The sequence below is a fragment of the Prionailurus bengalensis genome, chromosome A2 (genome assembly GCF_016509475.1).
Source record: "Prionailurus bengalensis isolate Pbe53 chromosome A2, Fcat_Pben_1.1_paternal_pri, whole genome shotgun sequence".
NCBI classification, from domain to species: Eukaryota; Metazoa; Chordata; class Mammalia; order Carnivora; family Felidae; genus Prionailurus; species Prionailurus bengalensis.
In genome coordinates, this window is record NC_057348.1 from 120436440 (window position 1) to 120460238 (window position 23799).

At 44.6% G+C, this 23799-nt stretch overlaps 1 protein-coding gene across 2 annotated transcripts in view; it reads left to right on the forward strand.

The window, feature by feature from the left end:
• Window positions 1-23799, forward strand: part of CHN2 (chimerin 2) — a 305590-nt gene that overhangs the window by 141502 nt on the left and 140289 nt on the right. For both annotated transcript variants that reach the window (XM_043589173.1, XM_043589172.1), the window contains exon 2: window positions 15404-15442. In XM_043589173.1, coding sequence (XP_043445108.1) covers window positions 15404-15442 — 39 coding nt within the window. The remainder of the gene's footprint in view (window positions 1-15403; window positions 15443-23799) is intronic.

Below are 23799 nucleotides of genomic sequence, written 5' to 3' on the forward strand. Positions count from 1 at the left end.
ACCTGCCCGGGCCTCATTTGTTGAGGCTTGCCTTGCAGTAGCGTTTACGTTGGTTATAAATGAAGACAGAATTAATACAGTCTTGGATCTAAGGAAACAGGTTTTAACGTTGTGAGGCAAATGTGTTTCATTCTTGTGCTCAACTGCGGTAGGTCAGCCTTCCCAAGGTGACCACTGAGGATGCATAGTATTATTTTTGTGGGGTACAAATATGGTGGCCAACTTTGGGCAAGATACAGCCCTTTGGGTCCTCAGGTTCCCTATCTGCAAAATGGGATGATAATGTCCACCTTACGGGGGCCGTGTGGAAATCCTGTGTTCTAATATTTATGAAGGCCTGCACTGTAGCAGGGCTCAGTTGGAGAAGCAGGGTTTTATCGTGAAGGAAGTACGGTTTTCAGAGCTGAACATACCTAGGTGGGAATACGCAGCTCTACTAATTAGCCATGTGATTCTGAATATCCTCACTATTCTTCAGTTTACTCACCAATACAGTAGAACTGATAATACCTAATTTATAAGCTTGTTATGAATGTGAAGTAAGACTGCACAGGAAACACCCAAGAACATGACATAAAGAAAGCCTGTCAATAGAGGTTAGGATATTTTCATCTGTATTGATGATATATCCCCCAAATTACCTTTCAGAAAGGAGGGTGTCACCTTAAATTTTATTTTATACCAAATCTCTCATACTGTAGGGTTTCTCTCTCAATTACTTTATTTTGAACGCCCAACTACTTTCTGGAAAAGACACAATAGACCTGGAATTACCACAATCAATGATAGTTTTACCCCTTGTAGAGGTCACTTAATGAAATCCTTTTTATTTTATTTATTTTTTTTTTTTAACGTTTATTTATTTTTGAGACAGAGAGAGACAGAGCATGAACGGGGGAGGGTCAGAGAGAGGGAGACACAGAATCTGAAACAGGCTCCAGGCTCTGAGCTGTCCGCACAGAGCCTGACGCGGGGCTCGAACTCACGGACCGCGAGATCATGACCTGAGCCGAAGTCGGCCGCTTAACCGACTGAGCCACCCAGGCGCCCCAGTGAAATCCTTTTTAAAAAGAAGGCTAAGGAATTTAACCCAGATATAGTCACAATTACAAATCTTAAATGTAACTGTACATAAACCTTTTTCCTCAATGTTTTTTTTTTTTTTTTTTTTTTTTTAATTTTTGGGACAGAGAGAGACAGAGCATGAACGGGGGAGGGGCAGAGAGAGAGGGAGACACAGAATCGGAAACAGGCTCCAGGCTCTGAGCCATCAGCCCAGAGCCTGATGCGGGGCTCGAACTCACGGACCGCGAGATCGTGACCTGGCTGAAGTCGGACGCTTAACCAACTGAGCCACCCAGGCGCCCCTACATAAACCTTTTAAAAGATTTGTCTTTGTCTTTGTAATCCCGGTGATATAAAGAGGTATACAGTGAAAACCAAATCTCCCTGCCTCTCCCGACCCTCAGTGCCCAGCTTTCTTCCTCGGACAGACCAACCTCAACCTCCAGCAGTTTTTTTTCCAAAGCTGTTTTGTGCTGTGCAAATACTGTGCTGGCTGTACTTCGCTTTTAAATGTGACATCTTAGCTTTCCACGTCTGTCACCTCATTCCTTTTAGCACCTTCGTATTTTCCCATACACAGACCTTTTACATTTTTTTAATGATTATTTATTTTTGAGAGGGAGATAGAGTACAAGCGGGGGAGGGGCGGAGAGAGAGGGAGACACAGAATCTGAAACGGCCTCCAGGCTCTGAGCTGTCAGCACAGAGCCTGACGCGGGGCTCGAACTCACAGACCGTGAGATCATGACCTGAGCCGAAGTCGGCCGCTTAACTGACTGAGCCACCCAGGCGCCCCTAAAGGTCACTTTAAAAAGCAGCATGGCCACCTGCAGGATGACTGAAAAGCCAGCTAGTTGCTCTCATGTGACAGGAACGCATGGATGGGACTGAGATGTCCAGGGCCACATCGTACGTGGACTTTTGCAGTTTTTGCTCTGAAAAGGCTAAAGAAAAAACAGTATGATGTGCTTTGGGGGAAAAAAATGTCAAAAAGTGCCAAAGATACACACAGAGAATTTAAATAGACATTCCGTAAAATGTGAATTGACGAAGGTGGTGTCTCTAAATTTGTGGATTATTTTATACCCCATTTTAAATATGCATGTATGGTGGGTTAAAAAAAAAAACATAAAATAAAATCATTGAGGTCTTCATTTTAACTAAAAATAAATAAATAAATAAATAAATAAATAAATAAATAAATAATATGCATGTATGCCTGATTTAATAATTAAATGTTATGAGTAGCTACCTGATAACTTTATTGATATCTCTACACGTTTAAATATTCAGAAACTTTGGAGGGGGGGAATCTTCTCATTAGGAAAATGGAGGCTGCCTTCTGTTGCAGGTTGCTTAAGGCCCAATATTTAGCAGGCCTATTCTAAGTAAGCAGAAATGAAAATAAAGTAGGCATGGGCTACAGTGTCACTTCTATTGCTAAGGGCAGACGAAAGGGTTGTTAGCTAGCGGACCTGCTAACCACTGAACCCCAGCATTAAGCAGGCTCACCTGTGCCCAGGTACTGCGGAGCTAGACCTCCAGGAAGGCAGCTATCCACTGCCAGGGTCATGCTCCCAAGGGCTGGTGTAAAAACCAAGAGACAGATCGCTTCTCTCTCCCCACGACACGATACAGGCTCAGGTAGAGGCCAGGAATTCACTTACTGAGGGTCCTTCACAGGCTAGGATTGGAGAAGGAGCCTCCCCCACTGACATGGTATATTGGGACATACAGGATATATATACTCCTTTAGACTAATCTTCACCACTTCTCCAAGGCAAGGGATAAACAATGCTAAGGTTATTCCATAGCATGTGAAGGGTCCTCTTGTGCCCTCAGGGCAGGAAGGATATGGTCATCAGAACTGTTGGCATCAGCATGCTGCTTTTGACCCTCTAGGTCAACCGAACAGCTCTGATCAGAGAAGCCAGGAGTGGAGAGATTGCAGATGCTTCATGACCGAGAATTTAAGGAGTCCTGGAAATGTCTACCAGGAGAGCTTTCATAGGACTTTCTAGAGCAATCTCTGTCTTTTCAGTTGAGAGAACTAAGGCCAGTCTGGGAAGGGGTCGGGGAGTAGCTACAAATCACCCAGGAAACAGAGTTTCCAGATTTTCTGTATTACAACATTTCCATAGTTTATTTCAATTAGTTGTTTAATGTTTGCCTTCCTTGCTGGACTGAAGGCACCCGGAAAGCGGGGACTGGGCTTGTCTTGCTCACGGCTGCGTCTTTATCATAAAACACAGTGCCTGGTACATGCGTATTTGCTCAGGGGATGGATGGATAGATGGGTGGGTGGGTGGATGGATGGGGAGTGTGTGGAGAGATGACTTAAGAAAATTGTAAAAATTAGAGATAACGTATATAAGGGACCACCTCAGAACCTGGAATGTATCAGGCGCTTAAAGATTCCTTTCCAGGTTTGGTAGGAGACCTCTCTCCCTCTTCTGTCGCTGCACTAGGACTCCCTCTATTTGACTCTGAATGTGGGATGGCCAAGAAATCTTTCTTTCCTACCCAGTAGCAGCATTGCCAAGACCATGATTTATGAGAAGCTTTCATGAGCATTTAGTCTGTCGCTGCCCCACAACCATGAGATATCTGAAGAGACGCAAACGCCCACAGTGAACTCAAAGAAAGATATTGTTGCAACAGGAGAACAAAATGGCTCTTCTGAATGGTAGGAGTAGAGCTGGCCAGCGGTAGAGCCAACTTGTCTTCTCTATGGAAGAAGCCTTCTTCAGGAAGGAGAGGAATAAAAGAATAATTGTCAAGAAATAACCGAGTGTAGGGGCGCCTGGGTGGCGCAGTCGGTTAAGCGTCCGACTTCAGCCAGGTCACGATCTCACGGTCCGTGAGTTCGAGCCCCGCGTCAGGCTCTGGGCTGATGGCTCAGAGCCTGGAGCCTGTTTCCGATTCTGTGTCTTCCTCTCTCTCTGCCCCTCGCCCGTTCATGCTCTGTCTCTCTCTGTCCCAAAAATAAATAAACGTTGAAAAAAAAATTTAAAAAAAAAAAAAAAAGAAATGACCGAGTGTAGTAATCTCTTTTTCTTGTCTGTTCCAACAACACTTTTTGGTCTAATCTTGCTACGTAACATGCCACTTTTCTACCTTGCGCTATGGTTACCTGCACATGTGGCCAGGAACTGCGTGCCCAGCAGGCAGGCAGTTTGTGTTTGTAGAATGAATGAACGATGTCTTTATTTCATCTCCTAGCTGATTCCTTGTGGTTAGCTCCTGCATCTTGCCTTTATATCCACCCCAGTGTCTAGAACGGTATTTTGTGCCAACTAGGCTGTAAGCTGTAGGTAAATATTTGTTGGATGAATAAATGAATGCCCAAAAGGGCTTCTGGAGGAAAGCCAAGAAGACATTCCTCTGATGAAAAGAATTTGTAAAGAGGCAGGCAGATGCTGGAAGGGAGAATGTCAGGGCGGGGGCCAGAGGAGGAGAGACAGGCCTCTAGGCTGAATGGAGGTCGTGGGTGTGGGGGTTGTCTCTAAAGAAATAGCAGAGGAGGAATGATAAAGGAGGAAATTATCCACCAGGAAAGCAGCTCCATCATGCTGGGAGGAAACAGCATTTTTGTAGAAACAGAGGGCGAGGAAGTAGGGAGAGGGCCCCGAGAGAGAAGGGAGAGTTGGGATGAGGCGAGCGGTTCGGCAGGAGGTAATGACAATGATATCCAAATTACAGCTCCTGTGTCTTTTACTTCCCTTGACCCTCGTCACTCCCCCCCCCCCACCCACCCACACACACACACACACACCCCTTACTGGAAAGAGATGTTCACCTCCATATCACTGCCATACCACCCAGAAGAGGTATGCACACTCACAAGTTCTATTTATCTTCTTTCCTTCACCCTTCATCTCACTTACTCCCTCTCACCTACCCACACTCTACTGCAAGGTCATCAGAACCCCCCTCCCTTGTTCCTGAAGCAATGGGTCCTCAAGCTTATCTTGCTCAAACAGCTCCTGATACTACTGACCACTTCTCCCTTTCTAATTGTTTCTGGCCTTGCCTTTCATGTCAGCCCATCTTGTGGTTTCTCCCTATCTCCCTGGTCTCTGTCATGCCCCTTTCACTCTCATGCTTTAACTGTTGGTGCTCCTTGGGGCTTCCATCAAAGGCCTTCTTTCCTCCCTCTGAATGCTCATCCGACGTCATGTCGTCCACTTTAGCGGCCATCTGCATGTTGTGGTTTCCATTTCTAGATCCCCAGCCCAGTTCTCTCTTCTGAACTCCAAGCCTCCTAGATATGTTTACTTGGCTGTCCTATGGATGTCTCTTTCCAACAGGGAAAAGCCAAATGCATCACCATCTGCTAAACCTGCTTCTTCTCCCGCCCGCCCTATTTCTGTGAATGGCATCACTATCCATCCAGTTGCTGACGCCAAAACCATTTGTCTTCTTCTGCCCAACCCCAACGTGATTTTCTCTCCTTTCCTTCTCTGTCCACATCCAGTTCATCACCAAGTCCTGTGGATTCTCTACCTTTTTGATGCCTTTTGAATCCACCCCATTTTCTTCATCTCCACTGCCACCATTCAAGTTCAGACCACCAATGTCACCTGCCCCACTTACTGCCGAGCTCCATGACGCCCCCCCCCCCCCCCCGCTTATCTTCTCTCCCTGCCATCTTCCCTTCCTCCAGTCCTGTTTCACACTGCAACTGGAGTGATCTTCTTAAAGTGCAAAATGGATGCTGTGTCTTCCCTGCTTGTATTTCCCCTTCCCTCTGGAGCAAAAGTAAGCCCTTAGCATGGTTTTAAAAGCCTTTAATTATCTGGTGCCTACTTATCTCTCTAATTCCTAGCTACTCTGAAACATGCACACGCACGCACGTGCACACACACACCATAGTCTATATATTTGGCCAGCAGGCTGAACCACTTCTAGCTGTCAATGTCATGTTCTGCTTTGCCTCTGGTCCTGCCAGGCCCTACCTTGGTCTGTGAGTCATACTCCATGAGCCCATTTGTCCAAAAAGGCACTACCTTGGTCTGTGAGTCATACTCCATGAGCCCATTTGTCCAAAAAGGCACTCCTTGCCATTGGCTACTGTAGTAGATGTCTAGGTGATAGAACATCTCTTTGACTAGGCTTAATGTGCCGTTGTACCAGAAGTTAGTTATGCTTCCTTTAGTCTTTGGAGGCTGTAAGCCTTGATGGTAGATTCTAGTCCCCTGGGACTACCCTTGAAGAAGCCCTGGACAGGACTGCTCAAGGCCAGAGGTAACTGGCCAAGCCATGGGGAATGCCTACCCCCACTCAGCCTTCCCAAGATTGGGAAATTCTGCCATGGACACTCCTCCTATACATCACCTGCCTCTTTATTTGTTGTATCCCTTGACAGAATGCAAGGTTTGAGTCAGGGAACAATGTCTGTCTTTCACTTACCCACTCTATATTAAGCATCTGTATATCCTGGGATACAACATTGGGGGCCATTCCTGTTGTACTGTCTGTGCCTGCCAAGGGATGAGTTTTGGCTGAACTCAGCCTCGACTTCCCTCACCATGTGCTCTGGCGCGGGGGCTCTGCCTCCCAGAGCAAGCATCTTCCTCATGCAAAGGTGCTCTCTGATTGCCAAGCCATTGCCAAGCCAGATTGAAAAGGGTGCCTTTCTCTAATTCACAAAAGGTACTCAATAGGCTAATGGTGATCCAGGCATCAGAGAACAAGATATGTGAGGCTCTTGCTCTCACAGCACTGTCTAAACAAATATATAAGCACTCAGTAAAAATAATTCAGATGGTGAAAAGACCTCAAGGAATGAGAGACTATCTGAAAGACAGCATTAGATAAGATGGTCCAGGAAGACATCGCTGAGGAGCCAGAACATTTAAGCTGAGATCCAGATGATAATGAGGCCAACCATGGGGAAATCAGAAGGAAGAGACAGTGTGAGATCTTTAAGACTGCAATGACCTTGATGGACTCAAGGATCGAAAGAAAGGCCAGAGTGGCTGAGGTATAGTGAGCAAGAAGGGACGACCAGGGAGAGGTGGCTAGGGGCCAGATCATACAGAGCTTTGTAAGCCTACTTGCCTTGTTCACTGAGGTGTCCCCACGGCCTGGCTCATTGTATGTGCTCATTAAATACCTGTTGAATGAAAGAATCTCATCATGCCTCTGTATACAGAATAAGTGCCCAGAACAGAAGCTCCGTGTGGCCCCAGTGCCCTCTAGTGACCACAGACTCCAGCCCAAGGCCCTTCGTAGCTTCATCGTCTTCAGAAAAATCTCAGCTTAGTCGTGTCCTTGGGGCCCAGCCAAGTTTCTGGAATTTGTCTTACTAACTTATTACTTTCTGTTAGTATCTGGAATTTGTCTTATTAATTATTCTCTGCAAGGAGGACTAAATCAGCTACAAAAATCCCTGACGTATGATCCACTGTGAGATGCACCCAGGCCTCCATTCTCTACCCAAGCAGCAGTTTTAAAAGAGAATACAAGGCTGCCTGATTTCTCAGGGGGACGCAGGGAACCTGTATAGATGGCAGGCATTCGAACACATTTTTGTATTCCCTAGCCAGTGTGACAACAAGAAATCTCTGTAGCAGCCTTCACATCTCAATGTGTTGTAGCAGTTAGGACGATCTCTAGGTCATCGTGCAGCCCAGGGATGGCCCCATTTGGCTGGAATGCCTGATGAGCCACAGGCTGCACACTCTGGCTTGCACATAACCTCTGAAGACCCGAGCTTGGGCATAGGGTGTGTGTCAAGGGCGTATTGCAGCAAGTGCACAAACGTGACATAGTACTCCTCCTGTCATTGTTCAGTTTCATTTGAATCCCACCCATTCTGGGCCCATTAAGCTAATCACCCAACAGATTTGCCACTGTGATCTCATTGCGAGGCCATCCCATGTCTGATTGAAAAACCCGTTTTCCACCCAACTTCCCTGGGAAAAAAAAAAAAAAAGTCACCAACTGCAGCCCATTTGCAAATGTGTGCATTAATAAATCAAAAGTGACAGCAGAGACCTGGCCCTTCTGGGACAGGGGATGGCAGAAGGAGGGGCCAATCCTTTCACCCCCCGTCTCCAAATGACCCCCCCCCCACCCCAAGCTGCAATAATTTATGCAGCTTTGGTTAAAGTATCCTTAACGATGGGTCATCTCCAGCTTTCTTGGTAGATCATTCTCTAAATTGGTGAATCTTTCACTGCTCGTATTTTCCAAAGGCCCCGCATGTGTTTCTCTGTTGATCTAGTCATATACCACTGAGTCGACCGAAGGAATCTGGCTCTCCTTGATGTTTACAGGTATTTCCTCTTTAGTTGTCACTTACTCGAGTGTAGCACCTGGCGTTCTCTAATTTTTCTTCATTAATCAGTCCCCAAATTCCTTTACACTTGCTCCTCAGGTGCTTCCATCAAGTGAATGTATTTCTGGAGCTGAAAATGCCTGGAAGAGTAGAGCCTTCCAGCCACCGCCATCAACATGAATGGGATTAGCGCGTTTCTACCTTACTCCGTGGCCATATGTTTCCACGGGTTCATGCCCAGGATCATTCTGTGCTTCTGTGTGCTTCCCTGCCAATACATAGTTAGGCTTATCTCTGTGTTTTCTAATTGAGTCTTGAATGCACAAAATGAAAACCTATGTTGACAATAGCTAGTGTTGGTGAAGGTGTGGGGACACAGGCATTTTTCCATACATTGTTGAGAGTTCCACCTTCTGAAGCCCATTTTAACAGCTTTTTTTTAAGTTTTTTTTTTTTAATGTTTATTTATTTTTGAGAGAGAAAGACAGAGCGTGAGTGGGGAAGGGGCGGAGAGAGAGAGGGAGGCACAGAATCTGAAACCGGCTCCAGGCCCTGAGCTGTCAGCAGAGAGCCCGACGCGGGGCTCAAACTCGGAAACGGCGAGACCATGACCTGAGCTGAAGTCGGTGGCTTAACCGACTGAGCCACCCAGGCGCCCCCCATTTTAACAGCTTTTCAGACAAAACATATGCAGGTCCTTCAGCCAGCATTTAACATATGTATCATTGCAGCTTTGTTTATAGTAACAGAAAATTGAAAATAGCCTAAATAGTCATCAGTTGGAAACTGTTACGTTAATGAATTGAATGCATTTGGGTATGCTCATGGAATGAAAGACCAAGCCATAGTTCAAAAAATTAGGACCTTACAGATCTCTGTGTGCTGACATGGAAAAATGCCTAAGGAATGTCATTAAGGTCAAAAGCAAATTGCAGAACAGTAGATAGGATAAGAGGCCATTTTTATAAATTTTTATCCTGGCCACTTACAGGACAAAATCTAGGCAGAGTCACATCAATGGATTAAGGGTACTTTTTCTGAGTAGGAGGCTTTCTAAGACACACATTTTTTATTTGTTGGAACTTTTCTGTTTTTCACAAGTGTGTATTCCTTTTAAGTTTAGTAGAAACAGTAGTGATCTTAAATTATTTTTGTGATGCTCTTGGTCTAGAGAGGTGTCTTTTTATGACAAGGGCTCTCTATTGCCCCTGTTGTCCTCACCCTGGGTCTCAGACATAGTAGACCTTTCCACGTGCCGACACCAGGATTCTTCCTCCTTCCCCCAAAGCTCAGAATGGCGGTACTTCTCTTCAAAGCTTTAGTTACTTGAGGACATAAGTTTTCTTGATCACTTCCAAGTTTTAACGTGCACCTCCAGGCCCCTTTAACCAGCTTTGCTTTGCTTTGCTTTGCTTTGCTTTTTGTTTACTATGTTTGGATTCTCTATAGATGATTTCCTTTGAGTGGTCTTGTTACCTATTTTTGTAAGATTTTGATCATTTTCTAAGCATCTATATCTTTTTTCTCTCCCTCTGCTCCGCCCCTTCTTTAATGAGAAGAGATACCTGTTTCCTGGCCTGCTTAGAATTGCTCATGAATCTTTATTTCACACAATTTTTAACAGAGGGCCAAGGGGATTGGGCACAGCCTTTTGCTACAGAAGCTCTTGTCTTGTTTCTTTTGCCCTCGGTCTTTGCTCTTTCTGGACTAAAACTGTGCAGGCTACCTATGTAATTGTAAGAATTTTATTAAGAATTATATTAAGAATTGGGTCTTTTTACTTATACTTTGTGTTCATGGTGGTGATTTATTTAGACAGCATGTTAAAAAAGAGAAACCACCAGGGTGCGCCTGGCTGGCTCAGTTGGTGAAGCATGCAACTCTTGATCTCAGGGTTATGAGTTCAAGCCCCATGTTGGGTATAGAGATTACTTAAAAATAAAATCTTAAAAAGAGGAGAGAAACCATTAAGCACTCCCATGAATTTATTTCTTATTAATTCAAATTTTTATACAAGCAACATGAACAGAAAATTAGAAAATGCAGGTGAGCAAATGAAGAGAAAAACAGAAACTGCCTAAATTTTCACTCTCAGGTATAGCGACTATTTAATAATTGGTTCTATAGCCTTATAGATACCTTCTATGTAGATAAATCTTTTCTACAAATGGGATTAAATTTGATAAATTATTTTATAAGCTGATTTAATACGTCACGTAGCATAAATATTTGTCTACATCAGTAAGGAAAGAAAATAATAGGAAGCATAGAATTTACTACATGCCAGGCGCTAGATTAAGTGTTTCATACATATTAGCCTCACAACATGCTATATGTTGGGTAGCATGATTACTCCCATTTTATAGATAAAACAGCTGAGGCACAGAGAGATGAGGTAAATTGCCTAAGGTCATATAGCTATAATAAATGACAGTACTAGGTCTGGAACCTAGACTCCCGCTAGCTGCAGAGGCCGTGCTCTGGACCACAAAGCTCTGGCCCACACTGTTATTTTCCATGGCTATGTTATATGATAATTTACCTAACCACTTCCTTCTTTCTGGGCTTTTGGATCCACTGTTGTACACAAAACAGCAATGAAAACCTCGTTCATATATTCATCTTTGTATGTGTGCTCATTTACTACCCCAGGCTAAATCCCCACGGATAGAATTGCTGGCTGGGTCCAGGAGTTGGGATACCTATTAGTCGGTATTTTAAGCGCTCTATTTCCTATGTCTCTTTGACCCTTATAAATTCATTGTTCTTTTCCAAAAGCGTATACCTGTCTTTTGGATTCAGCGATAGTTTGGTTTTTTTCCTTAAACATGAAGCTTCTTCTCTTCTACTTCCTCTCCCTTCCTTCTGCATCATGCCCATTTCTCGAAAATGTTTCACAAAGTAATACACTTTCCCAAAGCCTTAGGCTTTGTGTTGTCAGCACTTCCAGTACCTTCCACCTCCTGCACTGTAACTCTTCGATGGGGTCAGGTACACAGATGAAATACTGCCCGCCCTTTGGCTTGATGTCAGTCCTTCATATGGCTATTTTTTTTTCCTTTTCCCTGCTTTGTTACGTCTTTCCAGATTCACAAGAATTGAAGTAGCAAACCTGCTGCACGGCATGTTTTTTTTTTTCTGGACTCAATACATGCAAATGAGGGTGGGTTGCCCGGCAAGGATGACTGATGTGCTCGAAGCCTGGAAGACAGAGTTTCCTGCTCTCATCCCACCTTGGCCTCCACTCCTTGTATGACCTTGAGAAAGCCACTTAATCATTCTGCGTTTCATTTTCCTCATTTGGCAAATGAGGAGGGTGAACTAAATGACCTAGAAAACCTATTCCCGGTTTGAAGAAAAAAAAAAAAAAAAGTGTCAGGCTATCCCAGAGTAAAGTAGAGCTTTGAGAAATATTGTTTGAAACTGGGGCGAATGTGCAAGTTGGCGGAGCAGTGTTGGAGGCCGCTAAAGATTTGTTTCAACGTATTAAAAATATTTTGTGCCTTGTCTCTTAACCAAGGTTTCCTAACAGTGTGCTTTAGTGGTTTCTGAAACATGTCTCTAAGACCAAGGTAATTATAGTTGTTCCACTGAAGCATGACAAATGGCCTCTCACTTTGAATTCTTTAATGGGAAAGAAAAACCTTCCATGACAACAGCACTGGAACTTAATTACAGGCTCCAGATCCAGGGGCAAGACTAGCGATGGCCATGGCTGGGGTCAAGGGACAGAAGACAGCCTGGGAAGAACTGGGACAGGGCAGTGTAACAATGACAACACCAATGGAGCTACATCAGGAACTTGCTATTTGCCGGGCGCTGTCCAAGAACTTGAGATGTGGGGGTCTCATTCAGTTCCCACAGTGACCCTAAGAGATAGGTTATGAGGTAGGCACTTTGACTTCTTCTCTTTTACAGCGATGAGTATTGGGAGGCTTAAAGAATTTAAGTAACCCGATTCAAGTTATTGTGGGAGGTAAAATTTGAACCTTGAGGCTTCTCGTACGTCACACAGGCTTTTTGAATATGTGTTACATGCCAGGCACCCTTCTCAGGCCTGGAGATGCACCAGTGAATGAAGTTCCTGCTTGTATGGAGTTGGGCTATTCGTGGGATGAGCCCAGTAATAACAAGCCAACAAATCGATAAATAATTTCAGGCGGCAATAAATGCGATGAAGGAGAGTGCCGAGAGCTAGGGGTAGGCTACTTTACACAAGATTGTCAGGGGAGGCCCCCCGGAAGGTGACCTGTGAGCCAAGCCCTACATAATGGAGGAAGTCAGCCATGCAAAGATGTATCAGAAAGCATTTTATGTGGACCATCCACAAGAGCAGTGGCTGGGGGCTCGGAAGAGCATGGCTTGCTCTGGGAACAGAGAGAAAGTTAGCCTTTCTGGGGGAGCATAGAAGGGCAAAATGTCTGCAGAGATGTCAAAGAGGTGGACAGGCACCAGATGACCCAAGACCTTGAAGGCCACAGCAAGAGGTTTGTATCTCTTATTCCAAATGCAGAAGGAAGACACTGCAGAATGTCCAGCAGGGGCGTATTGTGATCTCCGGTCTCTGTAGGGGGCCTTCTTCACTTCTCCATAATACCGCTAACGTGAACAACTGGCAAGGGGTAGATTGTTTCTGTAGCAGGCAGGGCAGCCTCAGCGAAAGTTATCAAGTTGGGAGTCAGTGTTTCAGATGAAACAAAATTCTGGGTTTTTCACGAAACAGCCAGATTGTGATGGACAGGGAGGGATCCTTGAGTCTAAGCTTTTGACTTCAGTCAAGAAGACCGTAGGAGACCCAAGGAGAGCATCTGAGCTATCCTTAAAACCTGTGTAAAGGAGATTCCTTCTCTTTGGGGACCTTCCCTTAATAGACAGAGACTGGCATTCTAGGCACTGAACATTCTTGACCACTTCTTGGTCTGGGGATTGTGCTCTCGCCTCAGAGAACAAATCTCATCCAGAAGAGTAAGACGTTAGAGCTTCGTTGTAGATGACATCTCGGAGATTTACATTTCTATGCGACCTGGTCACCCTGGTGATCTAGTGGTGAGGATTCAACACTCTGTATGCAATCTTGTGTGTGTGTGTGTGTGTGTGTGTGTGTGTGTGTGTGTGTTTATCTTTGAAAAATATTTTTGAAAATGCCCTCAACATTTTAACATACAGGACCTGGCTTTTCTGGTGAGGTGGCATTGTATGGATGTTTCTATTTTATTGTAAACTCAGCAACTTGATTTATTTTATTTGGGTGCTTTTTATAAACAAATACCCCTTACAATTTAATTCATTGAAACTTAATTAAATTTAATTAATTGAATACAATTTAATTCATTAAAATTGATTTCTGTCAAATATAGAGTGAAATTAGTGGCTTGTTTGGGTTAAAAGCTCACTATTCTAAGATATTGTTCTGCTTTGGCAAAACTATTAAGAACGTCACTTTTATCGGCAAACTAAGTTTGAATAAGAACACAAACCATTATTTTTTTTTATTTTTTTATTTTTTTTTATTTTTTTTTCAACGTTTTTTTATTTTTATTTTTGGGACAGAGAGAGACAGAGCATGAACGGGCGAGGGGCAGAGAGAGAGGGAGACACAGAATCGGAAACAGGCTCCAGGCTCCGAGCCATCAGCCCAGAGCCCGACACAGGGCTCGAACTCACGGACCGCGAGATCGTGACCTGGCTAAAGTCGGACGTTTAACCGACTGCGCCACCCAGGCGCCCCAGAACACAGACCATTATTAATGCACTGTATTTGTGTGTGCACTTACGTGGCTGATTATTCATAGATAAGTTCCTGGCAATGTGGGCCTAAGGATACAGATCTATGTGAAGGAAAACTACATTCAGAGGCATTTAGTTGCCTCTGTGATCAGGTGGGCCCCAGAGAGCAAGACATTAATTGTGAAAGAATTTAATTTAAGCTACACAGCTGTAATTAAGTAGGATTTGGGGAAGTTCACCACTGTTGAGTTAGTTTTTATGTAAATAGCGTATATGTTTCTCAGGAAAAATTCTCAAACTGTCTCCATGCACGAGGTTAGAGAATTTCTGGTCCTTGGCATGAAGCTCGTTGGTGACAGTAGCATAAGGACAAGGGCAGTGGGAGGATGGCTGTGTGATACCTTGGGGGTGCAGGATGACAAGAACAGTTTCCTCGTAAAAGGTGCCGAACTCGAGGACTCTTAATGTTCCCTCCAGCTCGGTGTTCTGTGATTGGAGGGACAGGATTCTCCCCTCTGGCTGCTTAAGTTACCAATGTTTTACCAAGGCCTTAGCCTCATGCTCAGGAAGGCTGTAATAACTCCATCACAATTATAAATTCAGCTGTCAGCACTGGGATTGTTGAATCGACTGAACAAGCAGATTTTTCTCCCATTGTCTGTTTTCTAGATTGATGAATAACAATTTCATCCTCTCCATTTTATTGTAACTCTTTCACTCTGACACTTCGGATTGCTGAGAGAGAGGTGTTCTGGAAATTTCCTAAGTCACACACTGGAATAAATTCAAGGAGATAATGCGATTCCAATTGAATCATCAGTGTCTCTGCTGTCAGACCCAGTCGTTCTAGGAGTTCAGTTGGTTGAGTTGCACAACTTCCCAGATTTAATATTACATACTTGCCCCTTTACGTCTTGCCCTCAAGTCTTAATAAATGGGCTAAAGGTCTGATGGGAAACTGTGAGATAAATTATATGTTTATTATGCCAAGTTAAGTAAATACTCTTTGAAAGGATTACTGGAGGGTACAATCAAGTTAATTGCTTTAAAAATCTTTTTTGATTTACGGGGCTCTATGAAAATGGTTAAGCAATTGATTTCTGTCATGGTAAGTGATCTAAAGAGAGTGCTGTTGGGTCCACAAGGGTTGCCATGTACATTTCCTCCCTCATGGCTGGAACTGTCCCATAAATGAGCAGAGAGGGCCCCCTGGGACCAGAATGCAAGTACTACTGACAGACTGTTGTTCCTCCGAAGGAGACACATGTTGACAGTTTGACGTTCGGGCTGACAGATTGATTTTTTTTTTTCCCTTTTTTATTCTAGATGCTGAAGAATACCAGCCTCCAATATGGAAATCGTACTGTGAGTATTTGAAATGAGAATCTCTTCAGATGTCTTCAGTAGGCCTGCCTTTTGAACAATTCTTGCCTTTGATTTAATGAACACAAGCAGTCCCGCATCACAGCACTGAAAACCCAAATCTTGCTTTTTCCGCTAAGGAAGAAGTCACGGGGAACTGCACAGCCCTCTCCCTTGGCCAGGACCCTCAAGAGCAGGCTGCCTGTGACCTACTTCAGGAATGCTTAGAAAAAAAGAGATATACATTCTGACTCCCCCACCTTTTGGGTTGGGGCTTTCCTTTCCTTTTTTTTTTTTTTTCACATTTTTTTTAAGGTTTATTCATTTCTCAGAGACAGAGCGTGAGTGGGGGAGAGGCAGAGAGAGAGACAGAATCTGAAACAAGCTTCAGGCTCTGAGCTGTCAGCACAGATCCCGATGAGGGGCTCGACCTCATGGACCACGAGATCATGACCTGAGCCGAAGTCGGACGCCCAACCGACTGAGCCCCTTTCCTTTCCCTTTTTGCAGAGTTGCTCAGCAAGGATGAATGTGTTGACTTCCATGAAGTACATTCTTCCCTGATCATCCTATAGTTGTAGTATCATATGACATGTACCGCAAAGAATATTAACAGATGGCAAAGAACTGTTTGGGCACTACAGGTGATGCCTTTGAAACAGAGGTCGTATCTGGTCATCAGTCAACAGTTCAGTTCCCTTCATGAAGGCAGGCAGTTGTCATCACATCGAGTTCATTTTCTCTTACTTTCTCTCTCCTTAGTATCATCTGCCTAAGTGATTCTCCAGCAAGTGAGGGGAGGCATGTGCTTGGTTGGAAACCCACCGTGCCGACAGCCCGGGGACACATGTCCTTGTTCGGGCTCTGATTCTGCACAGCAATCATAAGAATAATTATTATCATCGTTATCGATGCCACCGTTGTTTCTACCACCCGTGAGAGCTGCCCTGTGCTGGCCACTGTGCCAGCTGTGTGCCTGAACTCTCACATTCTCACCACAGCCCTAAGCGATGGCTGCCATTATTATCTTGTTTCACATGCAAGGAAACCACAGCTCAGGGAGGTTCAGTAACTTAGCATATGTTCTCCATCTCTGAGCACATCGGACTGGCATTCAGGGTGGAACCCAGAAGCAAGTCTGACCCCCAGCCTGCAAATTTTCACGATTGTTTTCCTTCCACTCAAAATGTCCTACCTAAGTATACATGTACACACGCATATACGCACATGCCTGTATCTCTCTCTCTCTGTTACAGAAGCAATACACAGCTGCATAAGAGACAAACATTACAAAATACACAAGGTTGAGCGTGAATTTTTTCCTAATTGACAAGCCAGCCCCACCCCGGATTCCGTGTCTCTTTCCTGCTTCCCAGGAGCTGACCTCGGTCAGTTTTGGAAACCGTATCCTTCCAAGTGTTCAAAATACACACGGCTAACGTTAAGACATTTTTGCTCTTGTTCCCTTTTGAGAAAAATGGCGCTTATGCTGTACTTGGTGTCCTTCAGCTTGCTTGTTTCACTTCACAAATACCTTGTTTTTATCTTTCCACGTCAGCATATATAGAGGCACCTCATTCTTTATTACATGAGTCTGTTCTTCCATCTGTGAAATAAAGGGGCTGTGCCGGGTCTCCAAGGGCCCTTCCAGTCTAATGTTGTGCACTCTGATCTTCTATTTTAAAAGGCAGCGCTAATGACTTAGTAATTGGATGTTTTTGTTTGTTTGTTTCCTAATGGAGTGTGAAGAACTCTGACAGTAAATCAACAAAATATCTGTAGTGAGAGGCGCTGGGTGTTCCATGACTTACTGTGCTTTGCACACTGCTTTGCACACAGCCTTGCATACATTAACTAGCCGATAAATATTTGTTGAGCGAATGCCACCGCAGAGAGCTTTACGGAAGCAAAAAGATGGCATTGGCTCAAATTCATTTCGCCTTTTGCTAAGAGGCCTTGGGCCACCCAATATATCTCTTAAAAGTGCTTCTGAGTCCTAAGGAAGGTGGAAAACACGTTGCTAATTATATGTGTACACTATCAATTTCACCCTAGTGTGTCGGTTTTGAGTCTGGTTTGGGGGTCTAACCGAAGTCGTGCTTTTTTTTTTTTTTTCATTTGCTCTGAAATCATACAACTTCCGACACAGAAGGGATAGCTGAGGCCGTTTAATACAAACCTAATGGCATATATGAAATCGCTCTTTATTACGCCCAACTGATAGTCATCCCGGCTCTATTTGAGGGCCTCTAGTGATGTATAACTCTAAAACTGAAGGGAGTAATGCCACCAGATGTGCCGTCGACATCATCAAAACCACACTGCCTGAATCTATCCAGAGCATCACTGAGCAAGAGCTCTTTTGGCTGTCCTGGACCCATAAATTATTTGAGTTTGGGTGCTGGGCCACTCCTAAGCTCACCGACCGTATTATCCCCAAGCTCATGCTACACTATCTTATTCCCAAGACTACTATCTACTTATACGGTCCTTCAGCAAACATGCAGGCAAGACCTTTTCCGTGTCAGAGAACAAGGTTTAGGAATCAAAAATGACTACCTTGTGACCCCTACTTTTCTCCAATGTATGGTCTTGTAAGGGAGAAGATATAAAGCGATTAACTTAAAATGCAAATGGCTTCAGTCATAGTATCCTCCTCGTCCACCGCCTGAGATTAGAGAAGACTGTATAGAAGGGGTTAAATTTGTATGAGTCTTCAAGGATGAATGGGAAAAGGAATCTTAGGGCCTTGCAGGGCTTCACGAGATCCTTTTTAAAAATCCACATATGTTGGGGCGCCTGGGTGGCTCAGTCGGTTAAGCGTCCGACTTCAGCTCAGGTCACGATCTCACGGTCCGTGAGTTTGAGCCCCGCGTCAGGCTCTGGGCTGATGGCCCAGAGCCTGGAGCCTGCTTCCGATTCTGTGTCTCCCTCTCTCTCTGCCCCTCCCCCGTTCATGCTGTGTCTCTCTCTGTCTCAAAAATAAATAAATAAAAGTTAAAAAAAAAAAATTAAAAAAAAAAATCCACATATGCCAGGGGCGGCCGGATGACTCCGTTGGTTAAGTGTCTGGGTCTTGATCTCTGTTCAGATCTTGATCTCAGGGTCGTGAGTTCAAGCCCCACATTGGGCTCCATGCTGGGCCTGGAGTCTACTTAAAAAAAATTCAAATATGCTAAACCTGTAGCATTTTCCTGATCTGAAAGTCCAAAAAATGTCAGAGCATGAAATTTGCTTGGTTTTAAATAACCTGTTGTTAAATCCATTTTGAACCTGAGGAACCACCGAGGCCTTTTCTGTGAAATGTTCACAAACAGTCCTTTGAAAGATAATTTTCGGTATTGATGTCAAGCTCATTAGCATAGCATTTATGGAATGCACATTTTCCCATCACTCACACTTTTTTTTTTTTTTTTAACTCTAGTGACTTTTGGTACTTTTAAGTTGCTCCTCTATTTACTGAAGGCAGTACATTTTTGCCATATTATAGGACTTGGTTCTAAAAATGTGATTTTTAATTGGTGTAGAAGTATATAGGTATGTCTTTTATTGCTGACTACTGGACATTAATTTTGACTTACTTGGTATCAGATTCTTATCATGAGGCATTAGTCCCTATTATGACATTATGCCTAAAAGAAAATTAGCTTACCTGATAATAACACACTTTAAAAAGTGATTTCTAAGGGTTTTTTTTTAAATGTTTATTTATTTTTGAGAAGGAGAGTGCGCACAAGCAGGGGAGGGGCGGAGAGAGAGGGAGACACAAACTCTGAAGCAGGCTCCAGGCTCTGAGCTATCAGCCCAGAGCCCGATGCGGGGCTCGAACCCATGAACTGTGAGACCATGACCTGAGCTGAAGTCAGATGGTCAACTGACTGAGCCACCCAGGTGCCCCGATTTCTAAGTTTTAATGCTAATTGCGATGCTCTTGGATGGAGGTAACAGAATATTCCACTCCATCACATTCAATGACTTAAGCAAAAGGTCCAGGGACTTATTCCAGCAGCTCAAGCGACATAGGCAGTTGTGTATCTCCCTTTTTTGGCTCTGCTTTTCAGGTTGGGCATCACTATTTGGAGGCTCTTCCTTTGTGATCCCAGATAGCTACCAACAGCATCAGGACTACCTCCCTTATTCAAGAGCAGCAGGCAGACAGTTTACTTTCCGGATACCTTTAGCAAAGACTTAGAACCGAGTCTCAGCCCTGACCGACTTGCGTTACCCATTCTCAACTCCATCATTACTGTCAAAGAGTTGAGTATGCTGCTCACCTGAACCAGTCAAGGACCAACCGTCTGTAATCCACATAACTGGAAAATTTGGAGGACTGTTAGAATGGAGAAGATGGAAATGGATGTGGGGAAGGCAACCACAAATGTCTGGCTTAGAAATTTAGAGGAATAGGAACCTTAGAAATCAGCTCCCTCCATATTTTATTTAAAGTAGATTGTGCATTCATTCATGTATCACTCATTCAGCCAATACATATTAAGTCTTTGCTTTAAGCCAAACACTGTGCTTCGAGTTGTGAGGCCAGCGGAATCGATCAGCCTGGGTCTTGAGTCAGAACCGTGATGTCACATGATTTTCCTCAACTACCTGAATTCTCCGCTCCCCTCCCTTTCTCGGAACCTAATGCTACCACTTAACTGGGCTTGTCTTGGGACAAGAATAATATTGTCCCAGAGTATCATGTATCTGCAGCTAGTCCTTGATATTCACGATCAGACCCCAAAACAAAGCATTGACGAAGTCATCAAGAAAGCGTTGGTTTCCATTTTCGTTAAAAAAAAAAAAAAAAAAAAGCTGTCTTTAAGCGCACTTAAAAAAATAACAATGAAGCCACGTTGTAAACTTTAAGCCGGAGCCACATGAACTGTATGCCCTAAGCAGACAAGTTCACAAGTCCATCTCCCTGAGTATACTCTGAGAGACTTTCTTTTCTAAGAGGCCAAGTGCCAATTAGGCAGCAGATTCTGGTGCCGACAGCTCTCCCAGGAGACCCTCCGGGCGGTAGGTCAAGCAGTCACAGCTTGTGCCTGTTTTCCTAAAGAGGAGTTGAGAACCTCAAAACCCTGACCCCCTGACCCCCTGCATCGGAATTGCCTGGGGAGAATATTTAGAATAACAGATCCTCAGCCCTAACCCCCAGATTTCTGAATCAGAAGAGTTGGTGGGGGAAATCTGCAATTTATCATACCCCGTCGTGTTTTTCTTTTTCACCCTTACACCTGAGACCCTCTCATCATGAGGCTACATAGCCTCATCCCCGGGTTTCTCACTGTGCCATTAGACAAGAATAGAGCTCGGTCCACATTAAGTCTGGACATTCTGCCAGTGAGGCAGGTTGGAGGTGAGGTTAAGCCAAGACGACCTCTAAAACACCTGCTGTTTTCTCGCACCCATGAGTTTTTCCCATGAAGAATGGGAAAGACATGGGCGGTGAGCAGGGTGGCCCTGGCTCAATGTCACAAGCAAATGGCTGGCTTGGCCTCCTGGGTCTTCATGCCCTCTCAATAAAGAAGAAGCTGTTAAGAGGCCATTCCTGCAGGGTCTGTAAGGAGCCAATGGGTGTGGACAGGGCTTCGGTGTCACCCAGGCCACAGGCCTTCCCTTGGCATCCCCAACAAGTAGGGTGATTACTGTTAGAGAATGAGCCCACTTTTCTTATTGAAGAGAAAGTAAAACATTCTTTCAGTGAGTCCTGGATTTCTCGATGTGCTTCACGTTGCTTGAGAAGCAAGGACTCCTCTTCTCCACCTCCACGGACCCCAGTGGCCATGCCCCCTGCCAAACAGCTGGTTCCAGTGCGAAGAATTCTCTCAGGTCCTGTAGAGTGCCCAGGGCTGGGGAGTGCCTAGAACATATTTGGAACATTGCTATAGCAGCAAGTTCCATCGAATCACCTCCTAGCCCACAGAACCGCCCAAGAAGCGACATATGTTATCGTGTTTTGCTTGTGAAATGTGTTTGTTGAACAACAACAAAAAAGATCCAAGAAGTGACACTTTCAGATGATGTGACATGTTCCAGTTTGTGTTAAATATGCCTCAGAGGTTTTTTTCTTCACGGATGGTTGTTTGGTTGTAGCTAACCTTGAAAACGAGCGCCTGAAACCCTTGCTCGAAGCTAAGATAGGATTTAGGGCCCATTTTTTCATAGGGCTACCATTGCTGTTGGTCGCCATCTCATTATCTTTATAGAGACACATTATCCAGATGGGAAACAGGCTTCTGTGCCTATTTGCCAACTTTTGTTGCTTGGAACAGCACCGAACAGATCGATTCCTGAGACCTGCTTACTGAGAAACAGCGATGGGTCAGTGATGTGTGCTGCCCGGGGACCAGGAAAAAGACCCGGCGGTTCCTGGCTTGAGGGTTTTGCAGGGACTCCCTCAAAGTCGCCCCTGGGTCAGTCTGCTCCTGGTTTTGAGATTGGTGAACTATCGCATTGCACTTTACTAAACCTCAAAGGGTCCTTAGAGGGCACAGCGACCGACTTTACCCTGTCTAGAATGTTCCTTCACCTGTATCCTCTGTGAGTGTTAATGGCGTCTCAATCTCTCATGGTTTCAAGGTCCTTCCCTGCATTCAGTGTATCATTAAGCGCTGTCAGTTCTCCTCTGCAATCCATTTACCTTCTTGTCTGACTTTCCACCAGAGGGTTGTCTTAATGCACATTTTCACGATCTCCTTTACGTGGGACTAAAATGCTGTTCTCTCTGGATTCCCTGCCTCCAAGGCAACCTCCTCTGATCCTCCTTTCAGTGAGGCAAAGGGCAGTGGCCCCACTCATGGCTGGGTATTAGAGTCTCCAAAGAGCTTTTATAAAAGAAAAACAAACTGGGGGGGGGGCTTTTCCCCAGAATGTCAGTGAGCATTGCCAGTGCTCAGGCCCTCTCCACCTCCTGCTTTAGGGAACTACTGGCGAGGCTGAAAAATCCCAAACCTTGGGATCTGGAAATCGGGCTTTAAATCTCAATGTCGTCATATTCTCTGTGTGACCTGGGGCTTCTTCAAAGCTTGGCATCTCCACTACTTTCTCAGTAAGGGTAATAGTTACCTTGGAAGTTTGTTGGGAAGATTAAATGGGAAGATGTAGATAAGGCGTCTGGCACATAGTAGGTGTCCCTAATTTGGCAACTTGTATCTTCTGGATAGTCTTATCCTTATTATGCTGAAACAGACCAGATCATGTCCTCTCCCTGCTCAAAAAATGTAACCGTCACCCCGCTTTCAGACAGAAGAACATCCATGCTCCTTAGCGTGACCTTTAAGATTTAGCTTTATGTGGGGGCGCCTGGGTGGCTCAGTTAAGCGTCCAACTTCGGCTCAGGTCATGATCTCACAGTACGTGAGTTCGAACCCCACGTCGGGCTCTGTGCTGACAGCTCGGAGCCTGGAGCCTGTTTCGGATTCTGTGTCTCCCTCCCTCTCTGCCCCTCCCCTGCTCACACCCTGTCTCTCTCTCTCTCTCAAAAATAAATAAACATTAAAAAAAATTTTTTTTTAAAGATTGAGTTTAAATGTTTAAAACTCAAGAGAAGGGAGAGAGGGTGCCATTTGGGTACCTTGGGAAAGAGCAAGCCAGGTGGAAGGTATAGCAAGTGCAAAGGCCCTGAGGCATAGAAAAACAAGCAGGGCTCTGGACTCAAAAGGATAGCCCGATGCCCCAGGGCAAATATTTAACCGTCCCGTGCGTGTTCCCTCATCTAAAAAATAAGAATGATAATAATGCAGCATTCTTTTTTTCTGATTGCTCCTGAAGATTCAATAAAATATTGCCCCTGGCACATGATAGGCACTCGATGTGCTGGTTCCCTTCCCTTCTCCCTTTCTCTCCATTTATCATAAAAGCCTCCATATAATGGTGACTGTGGTATATGGCCTATAGCAGATGTTCAAATATTTGCTGATATGGATTACAAAGGCACACTTAGCATCAAATGCTCCTGTCTTACAACATGTATACTTCCTTTGTCACCTCCAAAGAGGCATTAAAAATGGCCAGCCGTACTGCCACGTATAACTGTTGGCTTCAAGAAGCATTGGCAGTGAGAAGAGAGGAGGGGGCAGGATTCTCTGGATGTGGCTTCTGCAATTCCCCTTGGGTCTAACGCTCCGTGATTTCAGGAACTGGCCCTTTTGGGTCCCGTTACACTCATTAATAGCAGCACTGTTGGAAACCAGGTAGTAGGTATTGGGGCTGATTCAAGAGGTATAAAGGATTCCACGCAGCCTCTCCCATGATTTAAGGAGAGCATGGGCATTACTGGGATGGTCAGTGGAACGTCCACAATTATTTGTGTATCTTTGGCCAATTTTTCCTCGTGTTTTCTCTTTGATGAGAGGCCTTCT